Genomic DNA, 25,470 nt, shown 5'->3' with positions numbered 1-25,470 from the left:
TTGCATATAAAAATTTTAGTTCGCCTTGAACAATCTCTGTTCGCTTTAAATATGCTGGCGAGTTCCATCAGTGAGCGGGAAGATTCATCAATTAAAATTACATTGTCTCGTTGCATCCTTAATAAATATACATATAAATAGCTAATTTAATAGAAATAGATTATTAGTAGAGTAATAACGAGTTCATACATTCTTCATAAAATACCAAAAATTATTTTTATATCTTAAATGTGAAAGTGGTTTTGTGAAAGTAAGACTTCTGTCAAGAAGATGTTATAAGTTCTTCCAAGGTAAAAAATACACGTCAAACTTTAAGTACCTATTATTTATTCGTCAGCAACCGCTAATATGAAATATAATTAACAAAATAAAACACATTAATATCAATTAGTAGTATGATGACGGTTTATTAAATTTGAACATATTTTTCTAAAATTTATATACAGTGTGTTTCCGAAAGACCTCCCGTAAATTCAGGGGATGATAGTATGACAAAAAATTATAATTTTTTCTCTTATGAACTATGTGTCTATCTCCTCTTGTTTTCTAGACACAGAGCGACAAATTAACATTTTTTAAATAGAATTTTTATGAAAATTTCCAAACGGTGCGAAATATTTTTATGAAATTTGGTATTCCGGGGTTTTTAAGGATGCCAAATACGGTGCTCTAATTATTTTTTGGATATTTCATAGAGGGCACTAGTTACGCTACATTCCTATTATATTTTAGGTTTCAATTTTTTTGAGGTTAGATGTTTTTTAGTATTCGGGCTACAATTTCTAATGTACAATTTTATTTTCTAAAAATAATGTACTCTTGTTGGAACTAATGTAGCCATATATACCGCGGGTTTTTGGGGTTGCTAATTATGCATCTGAAGTTCGAATCCGAAAATTTCCTGAATAAAAGATGGTGGATCCAATATAGCGGGTGAAAAATCGCAAAAGCATTCAAAACTTGAAGATTATGGCTGAAACTCGGTGGTTTTCAAAGTCGCAAATCACGAATATAAGGTTTTAATTCGGAAATTCTTAAAACCAAAATGGCGGACCCATTATGGCTTATTGAAAAGGGACATAGGAATTGGTATAGGTATACCGCCAAAAAAATGCGTTATGAATTCATAACGACTTACAGTACGATTGTAGATAGTTACAATTTTTGATATTTATTTTTTTGCTACACTAAAATCAAAAGTCCAGTGCCTTATCTAACTAAATATAACTGAGTGATAGGTAACTAAGTTATAGATACCAAAAAAATACTAAATATGACTACATATTTACAGAGTGTTTATTAACATACGGCAAAAAGTCAAGAGGCTATTCTCTAGACTATTGTAATATTTTGTCCTTTGATGATTTTTGAAAAGCCGCTTTGTTCCGAAGATACAGAACGAGAAAAATTTTGGACAAAACCAATTTTGATATTTTTGAAATTATTAATATATAAGTATGGCGTACTACACTAGGTTTACTGAATATAAATTTATTTTTAAAGAAAAAAAAAGAGGCAAGAGCAGGCACTGAAGAGAAGCCATTTTGAACGTGGATTTCATTTGAATATCTACGTCTCGTGATTGATCATTTTGTATGTGTCGAATTTGTTGAGACTGATTTACGTTTGGCTGTTTGACGTGTATTTTATGTCTTTAATAGTTAAACTTTTATTAGTGAAGTCCTTTATAGTGAATCGCTATATGAACGCCGAGATGACTGACATACATTTCATTAGGCGGTTGTTGTTGACGATTTCCTGACCGTAATGTTTCTAATAGAAAAACTTTCCAAAGTATTCGTCAACGTCTTCATGAAACAGACACATTGAAACGAAGTTGAGGACCATGAAGGCCAGTGACAATAAGAACGGTAGAAGTGGAAGAGAATGTGCTGGACATGATACAGGTAGATCCAGGTACTTTACTCGAAAAATTGATATTACTTTCAATGTATAACGTGTTTAGGTACTTCTTCCTGCCGATTTTCCTCCACGTATTGCATTCTGTCAATGACTTTTCCCGGAGGATGTACTATTGGCAACAAGAAACGCAATGTGGTTTATGCGCGATGGTGCGCCAGCGCATTTTAGTATGGTTGCTCGTGAGTTTTTAACAGTAACGTACGGAGATCGCTGGATTGGTCGAGGTTGACCTCACTTATGGCCTGTTCAATGCCCGGACTTAAACTCCCTGGATTATTTCCTATGGGACCATCTAAAGTCATTTACACTACTCCAGTGGAAAATGTGGAAGATTTAAGAAATAGGATAATTGCTGGGTGTAATTTAATAATAAGCGACCCTGGTGTTTTTGAAAGAGTTCGGCAGTTAATGAGGAGGAGACTGGATTCTTGCATCCTAGCTGGAGGTAGTTATTTTCAACAATTCTTGTAGATTAAGAAGCTTTAGGTACATGTAATTTTCGGTAATAAAATGTGGTTATTGTCGAAAATTTTTCTCGCCCTGTATCTAACAGAGCGGCTTTTCAAAAATCATCGGAGGACAAAATATTCTTAGAATAGTCCAGGAAATTGAATCCCTTGAATTTTTGCCGTATGTTTAATAAACACCCTGTATATCATCGACAATGCATCGATAAAAAGATTCTCAGAATTAAATATCTAATATTATCTATATGTGCATTCACAAGTGGTGGATTTTCATAAACAGTTGCCAATTTACAACATTCACATCCATTAGTGGCCCTAATCTGTAAATTATTACTTACTTTAGAAAGCAAAATGGTAGCCTTATAGTCAATAGGTGTGAAATCCTCTCGTACCAAAACGGATTGTTTGTAATTTTTACTACCTTTTCTGCAAAGGGAAAAGCATAATTCGGTATTTTTATGTATTGTAAAAAATATAATCGATATGTGGTGAAGTAAAAATAATAATATTAAAGGATTTATTCATTATTTAATCAATTTACATTAGCTATAAATTACAACAAAAATGTTGAAAAATATTGATGATTTCCAGTCAAAATCTAGTTTTTATATAACATACATACAAATAATGTGAGTTTTAAAGTATACATTTGATGCTTATATTATTTACTTTTCAATACATTTCTCATATTCTCATTATATCTATATTTCTTAACTTTCAATGAAAAAAAATATCAATTATACAAAGCCAGTTATTGTGTAACAAACCAAATTGTTATATAAACTATTTCACTCTTCTCTATAAAGTGATGGAATGGCAAATCAATGTAAACCTCGTAGCTCTTCGAGTATTGCATTTATTTCAATGGTAGATAAAAAAATATGTAGATTGACATCCTAAGAAGCTCTTATTAAAGTTTCATATTAATATCTTGAATGGACCCTTTTTGTCTTAAAAAGCGTTTTCCTAACACGGCACAAACGATAAACTGTTTTAAAAAGTAGATAGGTGTCAGTATCTTCTGTTAACGTTTACTCAAAAATTGTAGCTTTGACTTATGGTTTAAGTTTCCAACTTACTTAACCAAAGACATTTTGTATTTGCAACTAAATAACAAACTTTTTTGTGCATATTGTAACTGTTAGTATTTTCCATTATCTGTGTCAGGTCCAGCAATAACACGAGAAGCTGACTCTTCATTGTTTATCGTTATGACGAAAGCATCACGAATAAAAATCTCTGGTTCCATGACATCAATATTTTCAAATTCACTTTTGAAGAGAAACAGAAAAAATATTGTACAACCAGCACAGATCCACTCCGCAATCGTGCTAATTATATGAAAATTGTACCCGTTGTCTTCTTCTTTCCAGTTCTGAACGGTATTACCTAGAAGAATAGGAACATATTATACAGGGTGTAACTAAGATACTTGACAAGACTAAAATAGCATATTCAACGTTACAAATTGACAAAAAGTTCACATGCAACAATGGGTGCAGCGTTTTAATATAAGTATGCTTTATTATAAATATATTAGATTTAGAAACAAATAATTTCCATTAAATTACAGAGAAAAGGATGGTGTTATTTGGTAGGTATGCAGTTTTAGTTTTAATTGTCCACAAATATCTTATACCTATGTATATAGAAGGACAGATTCGGAAGACTGAACATTTTCGTAATATTTTTTTCTTTCAAGATATTTCAAATCAAAGAAAATGTATTTATATAACTTTGCTAAACTGTTATTGTTACTTGAAATAAACCACAACTTTTTATCAATTTCTATCTATTAATTTATTTTCAGTAGTAGTGACTTAAGTTCATAGAAGCATTTTATTTTGTTATAAACTTACCATCATACATTCCAAAAGCTATGGTAGCAAAAACCGCACATATGCTAAATGATATTACTGACACTACAGAGAGAAATATACGAACGATATTGCTGTATTTGTTCTCTACTACTCTTGACATTCGGTAGTACAATATAGTCTGAAATTTAAAAAAAAAATGTTGATATTTTTGAACACATGGCATTATCGAAAATTAAAATTTTATTTTATTTAGATAAACTTTTGTCTGTTTTCAAATAATAATTAGGTATAAAGAATGATATGGCCTGAATTTTGATTACTGCAGCGAGTGTTAGAAAATATTAATGTTACTTTCAGGAATTAAATGTATGTTAGCTTTAAGTTAACTTTTTCTGATAATAAAGCAGGTTGTTTGCTTTAGAAAACCATCGTTTTAGATGAAAATAATGTTACAATAAATATCCAAATTGTGCTTCATTTGCTGCTTGGCTGTACCATTAAGGTAAACAAATTAATACATTCAAGATATTCCCAATGAAAACTATGATGTGACCATGAAGATGCTCTCTCACGATACCACTGCCCGTTAAAGAGGTTATATCTCATTCAGTATCAGAGGATCGGCAGATACAGTGCAATAGAGTGGCCAGCCCATCTTCGATTTTTTTGTGTAAAGAACAGAGTTTACGAGCAACATTAAGGATTTAAAACTGACAATCTGTGAATTATAATAAATCTGACAATTTTTTTATACATCACGCCATATTAAACATTTAACAGATAGCGTGATCATATAGAAAGGAAAAATATTGTTATCTGTGAGCGTGATCTCGATTTGTGTTGCTTGTTACCAGGTTTGTTCCATATTACAAGTAATTTGTTTCTATATTAAGCTTTCTATTTATTTCAACAATTCTATTGGTTTTGTACAATGTAAAACTTTGAGCAAATAATTGTACCATATTTATTTACAGAAGGCACAATCGAAAACTGTCGATTGTTCTTAATAAACTATCGATATAGGTACCTGTAATTCGATAGTATCAGCTATCGATATTTATATTAATATGTAGTGCCATTGACAGTTCACTACTACTTCTACAGAGCAATTGAGTCGTCAGCTGCTGCCGATGGCGGTCGCATATTGATATGAAATGCGATCAAACAAACCACTTACATTTCCATATACTCCAGTCGAAGTAGATATTGAACGTAAAAAAATTATTAGTATACATTTTATTTCACTGTATGACGGGAAAGAGTATACAGAATAATAATATCAAAAATCAAAAAAGTAACTCGAACAAAGTGACGCTAAGTTAGCAAATTCAAATAAGTTGCAAAATTACGTATTTTTTCATTTTTTTTTACTGCCCGTGAAAATCTAGACGAAAATTAGTTATTTTGTGTTGTAGGCAATTAAATTACCTACAATTTAAGGTATCTACCACCAATTTGTGAACTGTAAAATAAGGGTTAAATGCGGAAAAACAATTTTCGAAAATCGCGCATTATTATTGCAAAAAACGATGGATGTTGATGAAATTTATGGAAAAGACGATCAATCCAAAGACCAGCATGCGTGCCTAAAGACCTTTTGAACCGAATTTGAAACGTTCAAGTACAAAATCTCGCACGCGACGAGAGCGGTGTTCACGCGCATGCACGGGCCTGTCGCTCCTTCTCTCGCGTGCAGGCCGTTCATTAACGTTAACTTTTACTGCTACTAGCGCGTTTATTACATGAACTATCAATGTAAAACTTTTTGAAAATAAAATTTTAACCCCACTTGCGTTTGGATACCGTCTTTTCCATAAATTTCATCAACATCCATTGCTTTTTGCAATAATAATGCGCAATTTTCGGAAACTGATATTTCCGCGTTCGATCTTTATTTTACAGTTAACAAATTGGTAAATATAACTTTAGGTACCTTAAATTGTAGGTAATTTAATTTCCTACAACATGACAAATTTTCCGATAGGTCGTCTAGATTTTAGTAGGCAGTAAAAACAGTTAAAAAACACGTAATTTTGCAATTTGCCAACTTAGCGTCACTTCCTTCGAAGTACTTTTTTGATATTATCATTCTACATACTCTTCCCCGTTATAAAGTGCAATAAAATGTCTACTAATATATTTTTTTTAAATTTCAGGTTTTATGATCTAATTCCACTGGAGTAATAAGGACGGCCCTAACAAACCGTACTTTAAGCGGGCATACACATGCGGTATTCGCCGAGTATAGAGCCAAGAATTTCCGTGACGCTAATTCATAGTCATCAGTTTGCTCCATATTCGGCGAATACCGCATATGTGGCGATGGCTTAACGCTCTTGTACCTGTAAACATTGGTAAACTGATCCCAATCCAAAAGCGGCATAGGCTCCAATTACGTGGACAAACAACACGAATGCTTCCTGAAAATTTGCGACTACGCTTACGCCTATCGCCGCTCCCAAACCAGTATAAAGGGATGCTAAATTCATTCTCCTGTTTTTCAAATAAATGCAGTGTCCTTCACACATTTCCTTTACGTATCTGTATCTGATATACATGGCAAACGCAGCTGAAACAAATTATATAAACTACGCTCAGATTTAGGGTTAACAAAATATTTCCAAGTACGTGATAATTATAACAAAAATGTGTTGTTCACAGTGAAATGAAACCTAATAAGTAAATACTTAGATTCCAATTGTTAAGTGTGTCAAGTCTTCATTTATGTTTTTACACAAAGATAGAGTATTTATTGTAACAGGTAAAAAAGGATGTTTTTACGTTTGTTGCATATTATGAACTTTAAATCAAACAAAAGATTTCAAAAAAGTTTAGAGACTAATCCAACATTTTTTTTATTATTTAAAACGGATTCATGCGTAGCTCTGATAATATCAATAGTAAATAAAAGTTCCCAAAAAGAAAATCATACGAAATCGATTTCTACATATTTTAAAATTATTTAAAATTTTAGATTGTACAACCTGTACAGTTTTTGAGACCTACCTATGGCTACAAGGACATTTTGTAACAGTATCTAGATATTCTTTTAGCGCGTAGTAGTCATCGCTAACACACAAACGCGAGATCTGCACAGACATTTTGTGTCCAACAGTGCTACACGAAGAATGCCCGTTTTATATACAAATTACGTATTATGTCAGTAATAATAAACAACTATGCTGTGACTGTATACGCATATGAAATTGCACCTATGTGTAGTGACAGTACTTATACCTAGTGTTCATAAGTTATCAATTTTGGTTTTTATTTTTTGTTTTATATATAAAAACTTAAAAAAGTAAAGTATTTTACTTGTAACGTTTTAAATATTAAGGGAAAATAATTGATTGAGCTAAATGCACATAGTTATGGCAAAAAAATCACTTATTAGTATCTAAAAAGTCACTTCTTTGAAATAAATAAAGATAATTTCTTATATTGCCATAAAACTCGTCATCTTACGATGACAACTCAACAACTGCGTCAAAAATGTTTGCTAGGATAAAACTTGTACTATGGCTACTGTAATAATAAAATGCATGGAATTGAGTCAATAAATAAAAAGATAACAAAAAACTTTTTAACCAAATGACTCCTTTTAACGAAATATGTTTTATTGTGGCAGCAGCTTATTTAAAGTAGATATTTTGTTAGGGTTAATCAATTTCTATTTATGGCTAAATGATATAGAGCCTTCATAAATGTTTACAAGTCACGTTGCCGCCGCCGAGCTTAGGCAACTAACATTACAGGGCTGATACTGGTAACGAAAAGTCCCTAAATCTTGGCGTCACCGATATTAATGATTCGTTTACAATGAACAATGAAAAACCGTTACGTCTAGCCTTAAGGTAATGCGATCGCTGATTGGTTGAAAATCTCGTGAAAAATTACGCCAATCACATCCGGTGAAACAGAATGGAATCTTCATCTTTTGTTTTAATAAGTTTTAATTTTAACGAAATTTACCAACGTGAAGGAAATAAAATTACTGTTCCAAACTAAATTATTGGTTATGTAACTTGTAATCATTTATGAAGGCACTGTATTTCCCTCAGAGTACGCATTTGTAATACATTGTATTGGCTTAATGCGATCATATTGTCATAAAAATCGAAAATTTCTTTGAGAAGAAATATCCTCGCATGTTTTTGTAAATATTTCTTATATTTCTCCAATATCTACGACAGTTTACGTTACTAAAACATCATTTCCCCAGATTATTTTACCCATGAAAATTTGATTCGATCTTGTTCAATTTCAGAAATTTGATATTATTAAATATCAAATAACACCGAACCGGTACAACTTAAACTCAAAATTGCTTTGTTAATTAAGCTTTAAACTCAACGAGAAATTAAAAAATGCGGTAATATATAAGTTCTTTTGAAACCCCGTAGCTAAATAACATTGGAAAGAAATGGGACACTCTGTATAATAAACAATAATTTAGAGTGTGAAGAGAGTAAATCTTATTTGAAACTCCCTTTTATATGACTGATATTACTAAAGCTATGGCAGAATTTGTTTTATGTAGAACGTCTTCTTACAACTACAGTAAAATATGTGTTATACAGAATATAGAAAAAAAAAACAAATACAAACCCAATTTTTTATTTGTTTAGTTTTTTCGTTCTTTTGAAATATTAAAAAGTAATTTACAAATAATATACGTACTCAAAAAAGCCAATATATTCAGAGATTGTCCGAATATACAACTTTCTGGAGGAAGGGCTCCCGAATCGCTAATATAGGGCACCATATACGTTACATGTTTGTAATAAAATGCTAAATTAAATCTGAAAAATAAACAATCAGGAAGTATAGTCCGTACGATATTTGTTGAGATAGAATTCCAAGAAGACTCATGCGTCACTATTATTGGAATTAACCGCATTCGACACCCGAGGTAGAAAATTTCAAGGGAATTCTATCTCGACAAATATCATACGGATTGTACATACATTATTACAACTGGGTATCCCACTTAAGACAGTAACACCCTTGTAAATTTTTCATTTTTTCAAAAAAATTAAAAATTGTGTTCTCAACTGTCTCAGATGCAAGATTACCTGAATTTAAAACTAGATCGAGAAAATTGAAATATCATAAAAGCTATTTTTATAGAAAGAATCATCTGGAAGGCCTAAATTTAATTAAAAACTAATCAAATTTTTTTATTGGACAATGAAAATATTATTGCTGATTTTGCATTTTAAAAAGTATCCTATGATTTTACTAAACTATTAAAATATACCTACACCTAAATTCTAGTGTAAAATTTGTATTTTTTGAATTCGATTATTCCAAGTATCTCCGAATGATAATATATTCTTTTTTATTTTGGGTTCACAAAATACACTCTATAAGTCTGATGCTTAATAGATTTTAGAATTATTACATTTCTAAAGTAAACAAAGCTGAAATTGAAAAGCATCAAGAGATAGCTTCTTTAAACTACCTATCTACATATTTGTACTATCAAAAAAATTCTAAAATAATGTCACCTTTTACACACGTCTTAATTTTACGCTCGTTACTAATACATATACATATGTATATCACAAGCATTTAAAAAAATTTTCAAAATTATCTGTTACAAACTAAGGTACCTAAAAGGACAGGTAGGTAAATATTTGTACTTACGTGATCACGAGAGTGACTGGTATATTCAAAAATAATATTGTAGGCAAATGTTTTAAATTCATATCTCTTTGTTGTATAACATTACAAAGTTGTCAGAAAAATGTAAGACAGTATAAAATATTGTTACTGGACAGTTCTTTTCGCGTCAAATGGATGTGTAATAAGAATAAGTAAGAAACATTTCTTTGAAGTTCCTTTTAAGTATTGATGCATTTTATTGACATGGAATGACAAACACTTCTAAAAGTCTTCTACCCGAAGCACCCTTTAATTTATGGAAATATGTACGGTGGCCATTTATCAGAACATAAAACGATATTCCCGTTTTTATTTTTCAGTAGGTAGTAATCATTAGTTTTATAAGCTGTAAGTGTATAGGTAGGTATATACCCTCTTACGAGAACAACAATGCAAAAACATTATTTACTCTATAACGATTACGATGACAGATGACAATAACAATAAGAATAACTATAACGATAATGATATTGATAAAAATAACGATAACAACAACAATAGGGAACAGGAACGAACGTACAAGCCTTAACAACTATTCAGTGTAGGCATGAGAGAAATCTGGAAAACTTCATTAATATGTTCAAATGCCGACCGGTGTCAACCTCTCACATTGACCCAAGCCAACATTTTTCTACCCCCATATCCACAGTGTTTAATTCCCCTCTACGACCAAATTAAACATATAATAATATATTGAGATGAATCAAAAGTTTAAGTTTCAGTATTAGGATGAAAACAGATTATTGTCAAAGAATGACAATGTAAGAGTTAAGTAATAGATTTGAGTTTAAGATGACAATTAGATGCAAAATGACAATTTAAAGTAAAATATAAATTTCGATGAAATATCAATCTAAATTAATAAAAGTGGTCATAAAATAAGGGTACCTACTATATAGCAACATACTGATTAAATAGTATTGCAAAGGTTAAATTGGAAATGTAAAATTAAAAAGTAATCTGATTGGTTAAATTAAAAAGGATAAGTTAAGAAAAAATTGTATTTAAAAATAAGATTGCAGTGCAGTGGTAATTAGGAGACGACAAAAAAAATAATAAATAAGACAGGAGAGAGGAGAAAAGAAATAAAATTTTCTTAAGGAGTGAGGAGAATACAAAATTGTTGTTTATCGTGTAGGAAACTATAAAGGAAAGAAAATAACAACAGAGAAAATTAAAATTAGAGAAAAATTGTGTTTGAAGAAAGAATAAGGGTGTACACGAAGTTTGACAGATAACTAAAGATTAATTATCAAGTAGTCATATTAGTGAAATTATTTGAATTGTCGTAGCTAAGAATAAAGGAGATAAGGAGTAGGAGCTATTAAGGCGAGTCGGGAAATTGTAGCCAGCATAGCAATACAAGAGACAGAGAAAGGACCAAATTGACAAAAAGGAGAGATTGAGTGGACGAAAAGAAGGAAAAAGTAAGGACAGAAATAGCAGAAAGGAAATTACTACTTAAGTACATGCTGTGTCATGCTTCGCTTCAACGACGGGAGCCCTGTGGGAGCCAATGAACGCGAGCATTCATTTTCAACCAATCGCGTGCATGCTAGAGTGAGACAGCATGTACTAAGATACTGTCTGTCTCTCTCGCACACTCAGCCACACTTTTCGCAATGGCATGCTGCCTCCAGCCTCCACTAGTATATACTCGAAGGTTCCTAAAGAGAACGGTTCTAGGACAGTTCAAATTAGTTAATCGATCATTCCATTCATAAGAACATCTAAGCCAATAGCCAATAAATACATAGGTACTGATACTGATAAAACAGTTGGGTAACTATTCTGAATCTTTTCAAGATTGTCTGCAGACAGAACCAAAAAAACACCAGCCTTAAAGTTACCTTTTTAATCTGAGAACAAGTTAATAAAGTCATATTTCAAATTGGCGTGGATAGCACTCATAGATTAGAGTAACACTGTTCGACAATGACAATAGTTTCAAAATGCAGCCAACAGACAATCCAGTTTCCTTTGAGGCTGCCGGTAAGCGAGTTTTTTTTCTTAACAATACAAAAGTTTAAACTGTAGGTTAGGTTTTTCTGCATATAAAAAGAATAATTCCATTAAAGTTATTTCAGGCCTATCTAACATGGACTCTACGACACTACTAACTCTATACTCCGCGGTCGAAATTATAGAGTGACTCATCACTAGCTTTTGGACTAGTAAGAGGGATGAAGCGTGCCGGGAACGAAAATCCATTGGCGTGTCTGCGTAAAAGGCAACAAGATATAGAAAATATTGAAAAAAGATAATAAAACATAACATCTAATATTTTTTTACGGTTTGCTATAACCGGCACTTTGATCCATTTTAATTATTACAGCATTTTAAAACGTCCCAGTTGTGTTTTTTTAATTTATAAATTTATTATAACCATGGAATTAGACCCCTCGTCTACGCTTATGCTATGACGTTTCTCAGGACTGGTAAATCAAGTCCTTTTACACCCACTAAAAAAGCATTCCCCTATTCCCTACCAAGTGCAGAAGACAGAGATAGAATATAGGTCGACGTTCAGTGTAACTCAGTCTATAGACGATTATAGATTATATCGATGTGCGTAGCGAGCGTCACAAAGATAAATAATATTGAACCATATAAAAATCGTTTTATATTTTATACGTATTATGGTAATAGTGTTTTTATATTATGTCTGAGTCACTCTCTATAATTTCTACTGCGGAGTATAGTTTGTTCGACCGTTCTATTTGGTGTACTCCTGTACTCGTTCCGTACATGTTCATTGAATACTCCCATCGCTGATACGCTTCTATAGTTCGGTATCTGTGTGTATTATGTTTTGTGCGCTTCTGCTTCTTATGACATCATCATTGGCAATGTCAAAATTACAGTCGTCACAAACATAAATGGCTGTTGTAACGTTTGTGGTCAATTTGTTAAATATTTAAATATTTATGTGTGCCATTTCTGAATAAATACAATAATTTTCGTAATTTTATTTCTGTGCAGTTATTATGAAAAGTGTTTGATTTCCTTTGTACTTTATTAGTTAACTTTGTGAATCTATAACAAGATGGTATATAATGCAAATTATCGTTTTATGAAATAGTATGCATTTAAATTAATTGTTTTAGATGCAGTTCATGTTATTGTTTAGTCGACAAGGGAAGCTACGATTGCAGAAATGGTATGTTGCCCATCCAGATAAATTGAAAAAGAAGATTACAAGGGAATTAATTACAACAATATTGGCTCGAAAACCCAAAATGTGCAGTTTTTTGGAATGGAGAGATTTAAAAATTGTGTATAAGAGGTGACGCTTATGAATTATTTTAATATGAAACTTTCCATAAACAATAAAATATGTTAATAATACATACTGTATTTCAGATATGCCAGTCTTTATTTCTGCTGTGCAATTGAGCAGGAAGACAATGAATTACTGACATTGGAAGTAATTCATCGTTATGTTGAATTATTGGATAAATACTTTGGAAGTGTAAGTAACTTATTTTTTAATTTATGACCCCTGAGATTAAGAATTAAGTATGACAGAGTTGCTTGCTTATTCTTATAAATAATTTATCTTTCAGGTTTGTGAATTGGATATCATTTTTAACTTTGAGAAAGCTTACTTTATACTCGATGAACTTCTGCTTGGTGGTGAAATCCAAGAGACGAGTAAGAAAAATGTACTGAAGGCCATTGCAGCGCAGGATCTGTTACAAGAGGTTAGTCATGGAAATATAGAAATATAATTTTAAAACTTTCCAAGTCGGTAAACAGCTAATATCTAGTCACCAACAAACACTTAAAATTAGAGCTAGATCTTGCATAAATGTATTATTTTCGTTTCAGTTTTTCAAAATCCTAAATCAAATGAGAATAAGTATTCAGTGGTTCAGCTGCAAAATTTTATACGTTTTTGTACATCCCTTTTAAAACTGCTTTTAATCAGTTTTCAGTTCAGATGAAAATATATTTAATGCTGTTCTTTTTGGAGTACATACTTGCTAATTATTTTAAAGGGATCAAAAAGTAATTAATATGACGGATATTTCTTTATTTTATTTTTACATTTTTAGCATTGGAATTGAGAAAAATCTTTAAAACGTTAATTATTTCATATATTACAAATATTTTATGATTTTATTTAAAATTTTAGAATAGTCATTTTTTATCAAAAAATTATATGGATAAGATATGTGAATATAAATAAATAAATAAATAGTTTTTAATCATTTAGGTACATAGTAGCTATTACCTTTTTAATTTTGTGATATAGTTGCTTAAAAATTAGTAGATCTAATGATGTTTGCACATCTTTAAATTCAATTAGTTGGTAGATACACTGTCATATATATACAAATTTCAATGTAGTTTCCTGTCGATATAGAAGTGTTAGAAGTTAAACTTATTTAATAGTAGATTGAGTTTTATAGGACAATATTACTAATTGATCTCTATGATTTATTATGTGCCAATACGATCTCAAATACAAAATTATAGTTAATTAATTAACAAACGTTAAATGGTTTTTATTTGCCTTTATAGTAGAATATTTATAGTCAATAATAACACATGATATTAGCTGGTTTATTGTACTCAGTTCACTATGTTGCACATGTCGATGTATCCCCTCACATAATTGCTTGAATTGTACATGTTTTGTTATCTATTCCATTTTGTGCACACCCAGGATCTGAACGACAGTTAAGCGTCCTTTTGTCTAATTGTTGGTTACGTTAAGTACCTATTGCATCATTTTATTCCTATCTTAAATTAGATATTTAGGACTTAGATTTTTAACAGTTACATCATTCAGTTTTGCCTACCTGTGACTGCAGTACTTAATTTTTGTCAAGTTCCTATAAATTATGTAGCTGTTAAGGCTTGACTTAGTGCCAGAATTATTTTATAATTTACTAAAACTGCATGTAGTCTGTACTAAAAACTTATGTAATTGAACTAAACTGAGATGCGGTAGCATGGATGCATGTAAATTTTTCTAATTTCCTTTACATGTTCGCCCTATTTTTTCTCATTTTCATGTTTATTTACTTGGTTGTTCAATTATTTACTACAGTTTGACTGTGAGTAGCTGTGACTATATTAATGTTGATTTTATAAAGACATCACTTCCAACATTTCGAAAATAATTTTTGCCGGAACTGAAGTCTTCCCTCTCTTTAAAAAACAGTGTGTCCACAGGTATATTCTAGTCAAAGGTTACATATTGTAATACCAAAAATGTAATTCAATAATGGTTTTTAATATCGATAACATGAGTTCTTTGAGGTTTTATTTAGAACAACAGGAGTTTTAACTCTTATGTTTTTGTCAAAGTTCAATATCGGTCAATAATGTCTTTCGACAAATTAGTCGAACCAGTGAAATCAATTTACTTGAATTCAACAAGTCTAATACTCTACAAATTAAAGTGCATTGCCTATGCGGTGTTGTTTCCTATATAATGCAGAAAAATGTATTTCTATATTACAAGTGTACTATTATGAAGAAAATTTCTATCATGGAGTATTTGTGAAATAGATAAAGTAGGTAAAATGGTTAAAACAATAATTATAAATCCAAAAATTAAAGAATACATACATATATGTTTTATGTTCACAAATAGATCTTTTTGAATTTTCTTAAAAAGTTTAAACCTTGTGATTTGGAAGGGAAATTTACCATTTAAAAAGAGTTTGTAACTTTGACAAAAATGGTTAAAAAGTACTTCTGTATTTCAAAGTGTGCCATTTTTGCAACAGAATATAACTAACTTTTAAAAATTTAAAACTTAGGCTGTGATATATTTTACATTAACACAATAGAAAGATGTATGTTTACACATATATTATATTGAGAGTCAATATGCCATTAATTGAAAATTAATAGAAGGTATTCTATAATTTTAAGACAAATATTTAGTCATTATTTCATTGTGTTAAATTATGTTTTGTATTTTATGTTTCTCACTGTTCCAAACAATTTCAACTATTATGTATATAAAAAGAAAATGTCTGAGTTTTAGTTTAAATTAATAATAATTAACTCGACTCATCTTTTAATTGAAGCAAGCAATTTTGTTACTGGAAATTTGATATCAGTTGTGATTGTAAAAAGAGACATTGAATCTAACGCCTTAATTGAAGAAATACCTGTTTACATTGGGGTAATTCTTTTACTGTGGCCTTAATTATGGTAAATATACATGGAAATGAGTAAAATGGGAATCTAATTGTTTCAATGGCGCCGTACTACATATCCTATAATTTTGATGAGCGATCAGACTGCTTGACATTAATTGCATCATTCATTTGCAATATTTAATCCGCCCACTATTATTTTTATTATATATTTATTTTTATTTGTTTTGTTATTTTTGTTTTAATAATTTTTATTATTTATTACGTTACATTTAATGAAAACCTTCAGAGGTTCCTCAGTAATAGTAGTAGTTAGTAGATTTGCAAAATGTCTTATCAAATATTTATTTTTAATGTACCAAGTAGGTAAGTTACTATTAATTTTTATCACACTTAAGCTAATCCTTCAGTATCACATGCCAAAATGTGATAATAAATATATTATGTTTATTTTAATATCATCTGCCATCCACTATTATAGTACACTATAGTAATTGTATTTATTATTTTAACAAATATAATTACAAATCCCACCATTTTATGTTTTTCAATATTTAAATATACTTCTATCCCAATTTTTTCTAAAAAAAAATGTTTTTTTTTGACTATTTAAAATCATGACACTATTTTGTCTTTAAATTTAACTGTATTTTTTAAACAAATTAATCAAGTGTAGGTACTTAGTGTGTTATGTTTTTTGACGATTATAATCTCAGAAAACGAATGAGTAGATAATTTTTAATGAAATATTTTAATAAATTATTTTAAAAAATGTAGATATAATGATAGATGAAGAGAACTAAAACTCAAAACTTTACTCGAATATTCATAACTTGGTAATTGATATTAGACAGGACGTTTTGTTATCTACTCTACTTGAAAATATTTGTATTTTTATTTGTGATAAATATAACTCCATTTTACAAAATAAAAATATTTACAAATATAAAATTGTTAAGAGCTTTTATTATCTCTTGCCATATTTGTTTATCATTCATGTTGTGGTATTTTATTTATATTTTCGTAAATTAAAATTTTGGTTGTACGAAGTACTCTGTTTTTGAATATGTAGAAATCAATTAATTACCACACAATAATGTTGGTTATAGACCAGTTAGTAATATTATTCCTGTATGATTTAAATTATATAATTAAATAAAAAATTGATCCATTAAAGTTTTGTTTGACTTGTAAATATGTGTTATTTGTTAATTATTAAGACTCTTTTAATACAAGCATTCGCCTTTGTGTAACATTTTGGGTTTGGTTGTGGTAATTATTTTCAAGTTGCATAGAAAAAAATTAAAAATTTGATTTTATTTATACTAACAGAAGAGATACAAGGTATGTAAACTGAAGTTTAATATTTTTAATCGATCTCTTAAATGTTTTCTTTTATTATTTCTATGCACCTTGGTTCCTTCATATAAAATTATTATTAAAATTGAAGTTGTGTGCTTATTTATATATTATTTTTTGTGACATTTCAGTTGTTGCCTCATTATTATTTTTTACAAGATTATGCTGTACATTTTCTTAATACTAAGCTTTTAAGTCTTTATTTGCTTTAAAATACTTTCATGCAGTGTGACAAATGTAGACCAATAGATGCAGTATTCACTTTTAAAGCAGTTTTTCAAGGCACTAGGTTTCCAACTGTTGCTTTTTTCACAAATTTATCATATCTACTCCACTTGTAATAGAATTCTATTTCATAGATATCAAAAATAAGTAGAATGTTCAACCAACACATTTTAATCATAGTTTAGAGATATTGCTATGAGGATGTTGGGGAGATTAAGATAATATTCCATTCCATTGACAAATATTAATGTAATTAGGAGTTTATTTGCTGTTCTGGATATATTTGCTAAAAAAAATAGTCTACAAATATTAGCTTACGTTTGTCATCTAGGTAATTAAATGTAAAATATATTCACATCTTAGGTGGAAATAGCTGTCCTTTTTTGTATCCCAGTTTAATACGAGGTTTATTTTTATGGATTAAAAACATCTTGTATAAGGAGTTATAATGAGGATCAACATATCAACTAATCTTGAAGTTATCATCTTTGTTGAAAATGTCTCCGATATACAGGGTGTTACAAAATTCGTGGACATGGACTGTGGGATCATATTAAGCTAGATAAGTTGATAAAAAAGTGTCTTTATGATTTTTCAATCAGACCATTATTTTTCGAGATATAGCAGTATCAAATATCCAAAAATAATAAAAATATGTATTTATAAATTTCAATTTTCAATTATTGGATAAACAATTACGACAAACGAGTTACAAGAATTGTTCAAAATTTCCACCATCTGCTGTTAAACATACTTAACCACATTGTGCTACTGCTCTAATGGAGTTGCGTATCACCTCTGGTGTTATTTGCTGTATTGATTGAAATAGGCGGTTCTGCAATTCATTAAAATTTGCCTCTGGTGTTCTGTACACCAACGTTTTTAAGAACCCCCAAAATAAAAAATCACATGGCATTGTATCTAGAGAACGAGGTGGCCAAGCAAATGGGAACTGCTTCATCTGCACGATTATTTGAAGCTCCGAGAGACATCAGCATATCAGACTATTCATGATTTGAATAATTATGGCCTATTATTTTGCAGTTTGTATTGACAGGTACTTTTACTATACTCTAACGATATCAAAATATTGATAAATGCTTTCTGAATTTTCATTAATTGTTATAGAGCTGTCTGTTTCAAACAATACAACAAATAACGCCAGAGATGGTAGGTGCGCAACTCCGTTCGAGCTGTAGCACAATGTGCTGAAGCATGTTTAGCAGCAGGTGGTGGAAATTTTGAACAATTCGTTTATCATTATTTTTTTAGCAAATGATTAAAAATTAAAAATTTTTATTATTTTTGGATATTTAAAACTGCCGTATCTCGAAAAATATCGGTCTGATTGAAAAATGATAGAGACATTTTGTTATGACCTTATCTAGTTTAACATGATTCCAGAGTCCGTGTCCGCGAATTTCGTAACACCCTGTATACTGATCACTTAAAATTATTTGACTTCGCAGTAATTCTTAAATAGTGGAAGATTATGAATTGAAAATATAGCACCAAAGTCTGTTTCTGAAGATACACTTCACATCAAATTTAACGCATCATTAAAAATGAGTCCTAACACTAAAATTGATTTTCTCGTGAATCACCATTCTGACTTACAATCTTTTTGTTTTATTTATAGATTTATTATTATTTAAAATAAGCCTATTGTATAATTGATTAAATCGAAAATAACTAGAACTTTTAATTTCAGAAAAAAAAGTATAAAAATGTGTTTTTGGCAATACAATTTTAAATGTAATATGAGTATAACCATCAAAAATAAAAAAAACTTGTTGGAATAACATTAAATTTAGTAGAATGTTACTACAGATTATAATTACATTGTATTTACTTATTTTTTTTTGTGGAATGAATAGTATTGATTTGTTCAGCTATGTCTTGGTTATCCAAATAAAATACATTAGAAGACATCTATTTTATTAGAAATTCCATTCAGAATTACAGTTCGTAATTGTTGAGATAGAATTCTAAGAAAATAATAAGCCAATAAAGTTCTGTTTTCGGAACTACTGTAATTTACCGCAGCAGGGACATGCCTTGAAATTTTCCACCAATGTCTTTCTACCTCGCGTGTTGAATGCAGTTAATTCTAAGAGACTGAAGCAGGAGTCTTCTCGGAATTCTAAAATATCGTATGAACTGTAAAACACACTTATTTAATTTCCAAAATATTCAGTGGTGTAGAAATTCTAGGGTTCAATTCCAATTCCCAATCAGTAAACTTTGCCCATAATTAGATAATTCATTAATCCAAGTTTCACAAATCGACATCAAACATCTTAAAAATTTTTTGAATATATGTGAACTATTTATTACAAATCTATGTCTCGAAAACGATCAGCTCTGCAACCTATGCTTATAAGTTTTTTTTTCTTAGGATGAGATTTTCCATCGACTGTTTCACTACAAAAATTCACCCTGTAGGTATATGCTCTATGCAAGAAAAAATATTTTTTTTTTCCCAAAATTATCCGAGTAGTTTTTTTATTCATGTCTTTTTCTTTTTTGTTCATATCTTTTTCTCTGTTAATAATCGAGATCTACATTTAAATTAAAGTTACCAGTTTACTGTAAAAAATTTAAAAAAATCTGACAGTAAGAACAAAATCATTAACAGAAAGTAAGAAAAAAATAAATCAATTGATATCTCTACAATGGTTTCGCATCAATAATTCGCACTTGCAACTAGATATTAATCCTTTCTTGATCATCAACACTCCATATTTCTCCAAACATGGTTCAGTTCATACCAATTTTTTTATTGCTATCACTATTATATCCTAGGTTTTTAAATTTTTGCAATAAATTGGTGCACTTTAACTGTATCTCAATTAATAACAGAAATAATATGAATCAAAAATCAAATTATTCTGAAAAAACAGGTTGATACAAGTAGACATTTCTTATTTTCGTTAAATCACTATAGGGTGTTTGAAATTTTGGGGAAAAGGCTTGTTCTCTATTGCACTATACAGCATCTACAAATGCTACCAGATAATTTTGAAACCAAAATATGATAATTGGGCTAAATATACCTTGGTGTAAAATTACTTCATTTAAAGTTGCAAGGTGTTTAAATATTTCAGAAACATACATACGCAAATAATTATTCTTAAAAATATTTGACAGATTAATATAACACGGATTGACCATTGAATTTGTATACAATTAGGTATATCGACCAAGAGACACCTTCATTAAGATTTCCAGAATTTTAATGCCACTGAGAGAAGTTCATTTGATTTACAATTATATTTCAAAGAAAAATTATATCTTGTCTTTTATTTGTAAAATGAGTAAATTTCGACTATTTTTTTTAGTCTAAAATGAGTTTAAATACAAAGTTGAATAAACAGAAAATAACTCAAATGCGATTTTAAATATAATTATATAATTGAGAATTAAAAAAATTTTAAGTTTTCTCAGGAATTGTTCAAGGGACAAATATATCTGTATTTACCAGAATTTTAATGATTACATTATAATTAACACTGAATTTGTAATAAATATGCTACATTTTTTTGTGAATTGAACCATTTTGGAATAATTTTTAATTTATTCAATTGTAAGTAGTAAGAGTATTTTAGGATAAAAAAAAGTTCTAAATCCATTTACTATGCAATTGTGCAAGAAATGAACTTATAGAATTTCCAACATATTCAGTGGTGTTGAAATTCTGGAATTTTTAGTGACGGTGTCTCCCAGTATCTATGTTGCAGGTTAATATAATTGTACTTATACAAAGTGAACTTTTATTTTTATTTAATTTTGCCCCCAGCTCAAGCTTCATTAATCTAAGCCGGACAGCTCTTGAGCTTTTTGTAATGTCATTAAAAACTTAAACACCTTGTAAGTGCTAAAGTAATAACTTTGGAATAAGGCATGTTTGTGTTCCTTTGTTTATATATATATTGATGTACAGGATATGCTGAAAACTGTATTTTCAGTAAAAACTTCTATTTTGGTGTTATTGCTGAGGAATAAACTTATAAGTTAGAAAATTATTATTTATCAAAAGCCATTTGTGAGAAAATCAATAGGGGAATTAGGACTCATTTTTAATTTGATAATAATTAACTTTAGTACAAAGCTTATATCGAGCTTGTTAAATAAAAATGTTTACTGTGTTCTTACCATAAAAAGCAAGGAATAAATTCTTTTGTATTTCAATATAAAATGTGACAGTGGATGTTTAGTGAAGTGAATATACTTTTTTTAAATACTTAATTATCTAATTTTCAATACCATATTATGTTTTCTGTAAAAAGGGTAGGTAATATTAGGAATAAATAAATGAAATTTCCATTTTATTTACCAAACAAAATATTTATTTAAAAAACATACATTGCTATCTAATTTCTTTAGAGTTGAATTGCCACCACATATAAAAATTATTTACGAATGAAGATGTAGTCAAGGTTAGGTTTCGAGGTTCAAGGTTAGAAGTATTTAATAATAAGGAGGTTTTTATGTGAAGGAACATTTTGTAGTAGCTGTATTTTATTAGACAGTAGTTTCTTATAATTCTTTCCTCAAGGATGAAGCGGTGGAAGGTGCTTTAAGGGATATTGGGTTGCTGTAACGACATGCCTCTTCCCAGACATTTTTCAATGGATCAAATCCTATTTTAAAATTTTTGGACCAACTTTTTTTTATATATATATAGTATATAAAATGTTATTTTTCTAGAACTTCCTATATAATATTTTTCCATGTTTGGAATTGAATTTATTGTATTCATTGTTTTTCTTTTTTTAAGAATTTAATTTTTATTGGTATACAATTTTTTGTATAGAGTGACTTTAATGATTATATTGGCTGCAATACACTTTAATCGAAAGCAGTCATTTTTAAAATGAAAGTACTTTTACATAGCAGTGGATTAGATTAGACTATTTGGAGTCATTCCAGACTGCTGCTCAGACAGATCTACTGAGTGATTGATATTGCTTGAATATTGAATTTATCGTTGCATTTGAAGGAGCGGAAAATGCCTATAATAATAAGCCAATAGTAGTTTTGTATTCCTGACCATGTCTTAACTGTCTGATAATTAGTATTGGCGTAAACAGTAACTAATTTTATGGTGATATAAAACAAGAGCTAATAATTTTTTAACGCTATTTAGCAAGGACAATCTAACAAAATTGGCTAAACTGTAAACATTACCATGTAGTCATAATTAGGAATGAAATTAAAAGTCAATAATTGACAAAATTACAGTAAATAAGCTTATTAACGGTTTTATTTTGTAATAATTATTGTCTTGTACTTATCATATTAATTTTAACAGAACCAATGTCGTGGTCCTAACTATAACATCAACTTCAGTGTCAGGTGAAATGAAATAAACTAATTTTTAAAGTAGCCATAGAGGCAAAAATCAATTGGTTTTTAAAATGACAATCTAAAAAATCAAGCTATGGGTCCTACACACATTCTTCTGTTAGTAAATTATTGATGTTTTGTCATTTATAAAGGCCCCCCTAGACAGTCAATATTATAACCATGTTTCATATTGTACAATAATACTGACCGTGCAGGTATTATATTGAAAGATTGCGCAATATATTGTATCGTCTGTGGATAATATTGCGCAATATCTGTTCAGTTGTATATTGAATGTAGTGCAGTGTCGCTGAACATGTTCGCTTAAGAAGTACCAGAGGCAAATTGAATTATTGCACAATAATAGTGCACAATCTGGGGACATCTCTTAATATTATTGTGCAATAATTTAGTTCACTTCTGGTACTTCCTAAACGAACATGTTGAGTGATACTCGCTACATTCGATACACAACTGAACAGATATTGGGCAATATTATCCACAGACGATACAATATATTCCACATTGCACAATAAATATGAAACTATTTTTGATTTATTCAATATATTGCGCAATCATTCAATATAATACCTAGATGGTCAATATTATTGTACAATATTTTATATTGACTTTAATGGTTCATTTCAAATCTGACCTCATTTCAATAATGTCATAATTCCTTCAGTTTTTTTTTTTTTTTTGGAGACTGTATTTGAATCCAGAAAAAGTAAGTGTAATTTATTTCTAGATTAAATGGACAATATGTTACATGTGACAAATTTTAACTATTTCACTTTTTTACAATTGATTAATTAATGTTTTCTATCTCTAAATTATTGTCCAAAAATATACCCATCATATCACTTATCATGTGTTCAAATAATTCCTACAAGTTACAATAAAAAAAATACAAAAAGAATACGAAGTTTATTTTATATTTTGATGAACTTAGAAATTAATTAGTATACATTGATTTTATTAGTTATGTTTCTGAGATTTTTATAAATTAAATTTTCTTCCTAATAGTTACATTTTAATGTGTAATAAAATTTGTTTTTCTAATTTAACCTTAAGAAAAATATAAATTTTGTGAGAAATAATAGATGTGTATATCTATTAGTTAATTATGAAAAAAAAAGTTACAAATATATGTGCAACGTATTTCGAGGTCTTAGGGTAGGCAAACCCTATTTGAAGTTTTTATTTTCCAAATTTCTCTATGGACTTAGAAATCATCCTCTAAAGAACAGTATGTCTCATGCTTCATTATTAATAAGTATATAAAACCAGTTCAATTTTTACCAATTTACATCAGTTAAAGCATGTGCTCTAGTAGGAATACAAAATTATTTTGCATAAAAGATTTTTCCACACCTAGAAATGCTATTTTTAATTATATTTATAGTTTTCTGAAAAGTTAAGTGTAATAATTTTAAACAAATCATTTATGGTCACTCTGAATGTGTCGACTGAAATTGCCAAATTAGATATGTAGATATAAAATCTTTAATTAAGAATAAAAATATCTAAAACCAGTGCTTGCCAGTAATTATTAAATAGGAATTTCTTATACATACATATATAATTCTTGGGATTTGGTAATTTCCAAACACATTTTAAACATATTATCATGTTAAGCACCATTATATAGTGAGTAACTTTTGCACAGTACAATTTTTAAACAATCGTAAAATGAAAATGTTTATTAGTAGTATTTTTATACCTAAAGTTTCGCTTTAAGTAGATATACGTACTAATGTTTCTTTTCTTACCTGTAGATAATACACGTTTAATACAGTGTTTGTAGTTTTCCACTTTTTTTATTAACACCTTGTGATCATCCCTTAAACTGCTGTACTTTATTTTTGTGACATGTCCTATGACGACTAAAACTGGGTTGTAATATTAACCACTAAAATGAAGTATAGATGTTTGGTTTGTATTTTGTGGTGAATGGTAGTTTTTTTCCCACTAATACCAAAATTCCATCAATATGAAAGTGGATAATGAAGTGATAAGAATGGATCTTTGGATACAAAAATTAGGTATGTGATTGATTTTCTTTATTTTTTCAATTTATCCACATTCATATTGATGTAGGCAACAGTATAAGTAAAGATTGTCTTTTTGTTTTAGGAAGAAACTCCACAAGGATTTTTTGATGATCATGGACTTGGATAAAGTAACTCACTTTCTCATTAATATTAAGCTTCTTTATTATTTTTTGTTTATGTATGTGCAATTTGCAAGCAATAGTTTAAGTCTTAGATACAATGAAGATGTATTACAAGTTTCTGAATTTGAATTAGTCACTATATTAAGTCGATAATATCAGCTTGTATGGACAAAATATTTATACTGAAGTACAGTTGAAAATTATAATAACTAGTATTAAATTTTTATTAGATTTTTCTCGTTGAAAGCAGCACACCGCTTCAGTATATTTTTTATATTCACATAATCGTGACAAAAACGAAATATTAAGACAAACTGGCTTAAAGGTAGATATGTTAATAATTTACAAAGGGTGTATTTATT

At 29.4% G+C, this 25,470-nt stretch overlaps 2 protein-coding genes across 3 annotated transcripts; one reads left to right on the top strand and one right to left on the bottom strand.

Annotated features, from left to right (window-relative positions):
* Window positions 1-3,531: 3,531 nt before the first annotated feature.
* LOC108905649 (DNA damage-regulated autophagy modulator protein 1-like) lies at window positions 3,532-9,921 on the bottom strand. Its single transcript, XM_018708605.1, has 5 exons — window positions 9,860-9,921; window positions 8,891-9,012; window positions 6,553-6,779; window positions 4,250-4,388; window positions 3,532-3,779 (listed from the first exon to the last, which is right to left on the bottom strand). Exons 1-5 carry the CDS (start codon window positions 9,919-9,921, stop codon window positions 3,532-3,534), a joined length of 798 nt encoding a protein of 265 aa, XP_018564121.1.
* Window positions 9,922-12,726: 2,805 nt separating this feature from the next.
* On the top strand, window positions 12,727-25,332 carry LOC108905662 (AP-1 complex subunit sigma-2). 2 transcript variants are annotated; one of them, XM_018708631.1, is made up of 5 exons: window positions 12,727-12,926; window positions 12,985-13,163; window positions 13,241-13,349; window positions 13,444-13,581; window positions 25,069-25,332. In XM_018708631.1, the coding sequence occupies exons 1-5, from the start codon at window positions 12,924-12,926 to the stop codon at window positions 25,111-25,113; spliced, it is 474 nt and encodes a 157-aa protein (XP_018564147.1). In that variant the 5' UTR covers window positions 12,727-12,923; the 3' UTR covers window positions 25,114-25,332. The 2 variants fall into 2 exon arrangements, with proteins under 2 accessions (XP_018564147.1, XP_018564146.1); XM_018708630.1 differs by lacking the exon at window positions 25,069-25,332 and adding an exon at window positions 22,142-24,743.
* Window positions 25,333-25,470: the final 138 nt, after the last annotated feature.

This window comes from Anoplophora glabripennis, unplaced genomic scaffold (genome assembly GCF_000390285.2).
Source record: "Anoplophora glabripennis isolate ALB-LARVAE unplaced genomic scaffold, Agla_2.0 scaffold156, whole genome shotgun sequence".
Classification (NCBI taxonomy): domain Eukaryota; kingdom Metazoa; phylum Arthropoda; class Insecta; order Coleoptera; family Cerambycidae; genus Anoplophora; species Anoplophora glabripennis.
Note: the sequence above shows the minus strand (reverse complement) of the source record. Positions and strands in the feature narration are given on the sequence as shown.